This window comes from Brugia malayi (assembly GCF_000002995.4).
Source record: "Brugia malayi strain FR3 genome assembly, contig: Bm_v4_Chr1_scaffold_001, whole genome shotgun sequence".
Lineage (NCBI taxonomy): Eukaryota > Metazoa > Nematoda > Chromadorea > Rhabditida > Onchocercidae > Brugia > Brugia malayi.
This window is the reverse complement of record NW_025062475.1, coordinates 6,166,183-6,171,172: the sequence shown is the minus strand read 5'-3', so window position 1 is coordinate 6,171,172 and position 4,990 is coordinate 6,166,183. Positions and strand designations below refer to the sequence as shown.

The 4,990-nt window shown below is 34.5% G+C and overlaps 1 protein-coding gene across 1 annotated transcript; it reads left to right on the top strand.

Moving 5' to 3' along the window:
• On the top strand, window positions 1-4,144 carry Bm9882 (Posterior Sex Combs gene., putative; the record flags this gene model as incomplete). Its single annotated transcript, XM_001899694.1, has 9 exons — window positions 1-103; window positions 437-669; window positions 1,011-1,228; window positions 1,465-1,669; window positions 1,798-2,015; window positions 2,318-2,572; window positions 2,661-3,126; window positions 3,197-3,360; window positions 3,760-4,144. The coding sequence occupies 9 exons, from the start codon at window positions 1-3 to the stop codon at window positions 4,142-4,144; spliced, it is 2,247 nt and encodes a 748-aa protein (XP_001899729.1).
• Between the last annotated feature and the right edge of the window lie 846 nt (window positions 4,145-4,990).

The window sequence follows — 4,990 nt, the reverse complement described above, 5'->3', positions numbered from 1 at the left end:
ATGAAAGACATTCATGGAGCAGATCTGAACGAGAATTTATGTTGTTCGTTGTGCAAATCGTATTTGATTGATGCGGTGACACTTACCGAATGTCTTCACTCCTGTTAGTTGCTCATTTTCCCATTTCTCTTCACTTTTCACATTTTATCGTTTTCACTCATTTTTTCTTTTTCATTTACTCCTTCATATTGATAGGTTGCGCTACTCTGTTTGCTCGAACATCCGTTCCATAGAGATTTTCAACTTTTTTTTAAAATGTATTTTGTTCTAATAATTCAGTTTCTTTCCCTCAGATTAATTCCAAGTTAAAGTTACACTAGAATTAGTGGTCTAAATGTTGTACTTTTTATTAAAATTCTGAGTTAGTTTTATCATCGATATTCATAAAATATCTGAAAATTTATTTTGTATAATACAATATGCTACGTAATTTCAGACTGTCGAGCTTGTTTGTTGAATAATATCGAAAAAACCGAAGTGTACCACTGTACAAAGTGTGCCGCATCATTCGGCAGAGATCTTTCTGATGCTTTTGTACGTGATGATACACTCCAGAAATTGGTTTACAAAATGGTGCCAGAAGTTTATTGGCAAGAGCTATTTCAGCGTGGTGAATTTCTCAAGAAACGAATCGTTTCACCTGATGAGAAAGCAACAATTCTTGATAAAGTGATTTCTTTTTGGGATTGTTTGATTGGATAGATTTCACGTTTTAATTTTTGGTATCTTGGTATGACAAGGTTTGCGGGAACTGAAATTTCACAAGCCGATCTAAGATTAATTAAAGATGTTCTCTAGCTTCTGTGATTCTTACATTTATGTAACCCCTTGTGTCATGTCCAGCGAGCTTTTGTTGGCATCGTTGATTATGTAGGAAAGTTAGGAAAAAAAGTTGATTTTTAAAAAAGAAATTGTTTTGTTAATGAACCTTTGCATTGTGTTGACTTTTTTGCAATTCATTATGAAGCGAAAGTGGGGAACAATTCGTTAAATAATTCTACAAATTTTAGAAGCTCATGCAACTCGCCTCAGAACTGTGTGCTCCAAATGAAATGGTCTCATTATGTTTAGAATACGTATCACCGGGTGTGTCAGATAATGACACCAATGAAGATAATAATGATAAGGAAGCAGTAAATGCATCAAGGTTGCTCGATGACAAACCTTCTACAGTTGCAGAAGCTGATCGCTTAGAAAAGCAGGAAGCAATGTTGACTACATTCAAAAGGTATTCATATTTTCTCGACTGTCCTTAATCCTTTTAAATTGAAGGTAAGTTTAATTTATAGATTCCGTAGTCTCACCACTTTCTCGATGTTTGCCCTTTTCAGCTTTTTCTTCATATCTTTTTTTTTCCTTTTTTTAATAGTAGACTGTTATTATTGTTTTAATAATTGTTGCCTTTTACGACTGTGAACATTAATATCGTGCATTTTATTAGTTTTCAGGAATAAAATTTTTCAGGTATTTTCGTTGTCAAGCATCAACAAAAATTAGTGCATTGCGGAAATTACTGGAAGCGAAGTTGGAGGTTTCGGATACTTATCGATTATTTTTTGTCGACAGTGACTGCAATGTGACGTTGGATGATCAATGCACACTACAGGATGTTGCTTATATGTTTTCATGGCGACGTCTGGGACCTATGAAAGTTCTTTTTACTTTGCAAGTAAGTACCTGGAAAGATTTAAATTTTATCATGTATATCGTTTTTCCAGTACCACTGGAAGTCCGGTTTTGATCTCACAAGTTCTGAATTTTTTCTAAACATATATACTTAAAATTACTATATTACAGCGACATCTCGAAGAGGAAAAACCACCGGTGTTAGATATGGAATTTATGCCGGAACTGGTTGCTGAAGAACCTCTTTCACAGGGAAGCGTTTCGGTTGCAGCTGCAATTGAAACTCCTGTACAATTACCAGCACTAACGGTTTCACTAAATACTTCAATGATGGAAGGTGGACCGAATCACCAGCCTATCATTACTACCGAGGTGCATCCACCACCTAGGTGAGATGATTCTTTATCGTTTCCATTTTCAAATACAGTTTAGTTTAAATAAGTTTCTTGTTCTATAAATTGGTCGTGAAATATCTGGGCGCACTTAGATGATTTTTATGATTAGTTCTATTGATTACTCTAAGCGTGTAGCAATATTGCAATCTGAAATTTATCCCTTACCTTAGACTAATAAGAAGATAATTAGTATGGAATAATGAATTTGCGTTCAGGAATTTCTTCTTTTCCAAGGTATTTCACGTATACAATAAATAATTCACATTTTCTCGTTCAACTTCAGATTTTTTTAACAGGAAGAAGAGGAAGTCTACTGCACCAACAAAAAAACAAGTTGCATCTCCAATACCTGTGCAGCGCATGACCGGTGTGTCACCGCTTGCAAAAGGACCTCCTCCGCTAATGCGACTTGAAAACACGGGTTTAAGCAAAAAGTCTGTTAGCAGTGGACGTATAAAGTCTACTGAAAAAACTCCTGCAAAAACACCTCCCCATGAAGATACACCAGCTACAAAACAAGCAAAGCTAATGCCGACATCCTTTGATAACAAGTAAATTTTTGACAAGTTATTGTAACATACTATATTTTCATCTTTCTTATTTCAGAGAAGTATATTTCACACTGAACTTATTTTTCAGATTACAACAAATCATTGATTCTTCTCCAAGTCGTTCAACAAAGATTTCTAAGGGATCCAAGACGAAGACGTTAGCAAAAGCAGCATCTGGTTTTGCTGAATCGTCGTCTAAACTCGTGTCTAATGACAAATCTATGGAATCAAGTAGTAAACCTGGAAATAAAAACGGTAGCTTGCAAGCTATGAAGCTAATATCCACCGATGGTATTAAAACAGAATCGAGTTCATCCAATGTGAAAACTGAGAATGTTACAAACAAAGAAAAAACCCTTAGTAAATTACATACAATTTCGAAAATCACGGAAAATACCACGGTGATTACAACTATTTCTACTCCGGCAAGTACGACGGCGGCAACAGCAACAACAATCAGCCATCCGAGACCAATACAGCCTCGTCCATTGGAAATGAAAACAAATTATGAAGCTTTAGTGAAAAGTTATGGTTTAAATGGAATTGGAAATAAGGTGTGTAATTTGTTTTTTTTTTTTTTAAAGGAAATTATATTTTACCATTAACTTCATAATTTATTTTCAGCTTTCCTCTTTCCCTTTGGATGGAAAACATGTTGGTTTTAGTCCACCGATACATATGCAGGCACCACCACTGTTTATGGATCCAAAAATTGCCGCACAGCCAATTAAACATATTCTTTCTGGACGTGGTATGCCCATTGTGCCTGAAGCCACTCCTTATTTAAGGTTCTTTTTGTCTTTTTTTTCTTTTTTTTTTTTTGAAATTGTAATGCACAGAGCAGTCACATTATTAAAGTACATTTGATTAGCTTAAATTATATACATCCTCTAAAGGACAGGATATTATTTCTAGTAGATGAATGAATGTTCTCCCATAGTCTTTCTTACGTTGAATATTTTATGATGAACTATAAGTATTACTGGTGTTGTGAAAGCTTTTAATAAAGGTGCTTTTTGTCAAAATGAAACATAAAACTTTACGTCGAGATATATATGTTTTATTAATTAATTAACTAATAAATTGCGTAGCAATTTATTTCAGCATCATAGGAGAAAAATTGTAGAATCATTTGTTGCTTCACGGACAATGGCTGCAGGAATATTTGGAGTATAAATTGTTTGTAGGAATCCAGCTTTGGCAAATTTCATGCATCACTTGCATATGCAACCACCTCCAATTCCTGGACTTCCCGGTACCAGCACTCCACCTCTTCTCTCTCACAGCAGTAGTTCAACACTGTCCTGTTCATCATCTAATCAAGTTACATCGACACATAGTCCTCCAAACAGTAATGTTTCCTCGAAGAATTCTCAGCAACAACTTAAACATCCCACAGCAGTGCCTCTTCCTCCAGCAACTGTTAGTTCAAACGGTAGCGGCAACAAATTGTTAAACAACAGCAGTAGCAACAGTAGAGCATCCTCACCAGCTGCTAAACTGCAGCAGAAGATTGTTTCACCGATTCCAATTCCGACTGCTCACATAACACCCTTTATGAGCCATAGTTGATTCTTCTTGAACTTTTACTTAAAGCTGAAGAACTGGCCAATTTCAAGAAGATCAGTGGCTAATAGGAATGTTCTAATAAATAATATTCTCCTCAAGCCTCAGTTCGATGTCAACCTTGTTAATAATCATCTTTTGAATTTTTTTAGTCCTGTGTATGACATCATTCATTCACGGATAAGTTAAGATAGCTAATTTATGTTGTTAATATTCTCATAATGTGGTAATATGATTGACGTTTGCAGCTTCAAACTATCAACGTTGGACTATTCGGGGATTTTGTTCCTCATCTGTAGTATATTTTGCTGTTTGCTGTACAAGAAAGTGTAGATAAGTTATTTTATTTTAGTTGATATCAAAAACATCCTTGTTTTACTGGTTATGCTGGTCATTTCTACTATTCACTCTAGCTTATCATTTTCACATAATACTAAGAAAGATAACTAGGATTTGATCTATCCTGGAATAGATCAAACCTTAGTTATTTTATATCTTCCTTACATCGTAATGCGTCAAGAAATGTTATTGGCGGTGTGTCCTACCAAAATATATGATTCTTAACATATCGTACTGATGACCTATTTATTCACCAGGTTGTTTTTTTTTTTTTTTTTTTTTGAAATGCCATATTCAAAGACTAAAGTCTTCTTAACAAAAATTTAAATCCGGTGTATGGTCACACATCCATATTATCAAGTGCATTTTGTTAAGTTTGTAATGTTCTTGTGCTATGTTACTTTATCAAAGGGAATATTCTTTTTATGTTTCTTTTTTGTTGTTTTAAGCCGAAAATTCTCCCTCATCTCATTAATGATGACCTATCTATATGTAGCATTTTATTCTCAATTA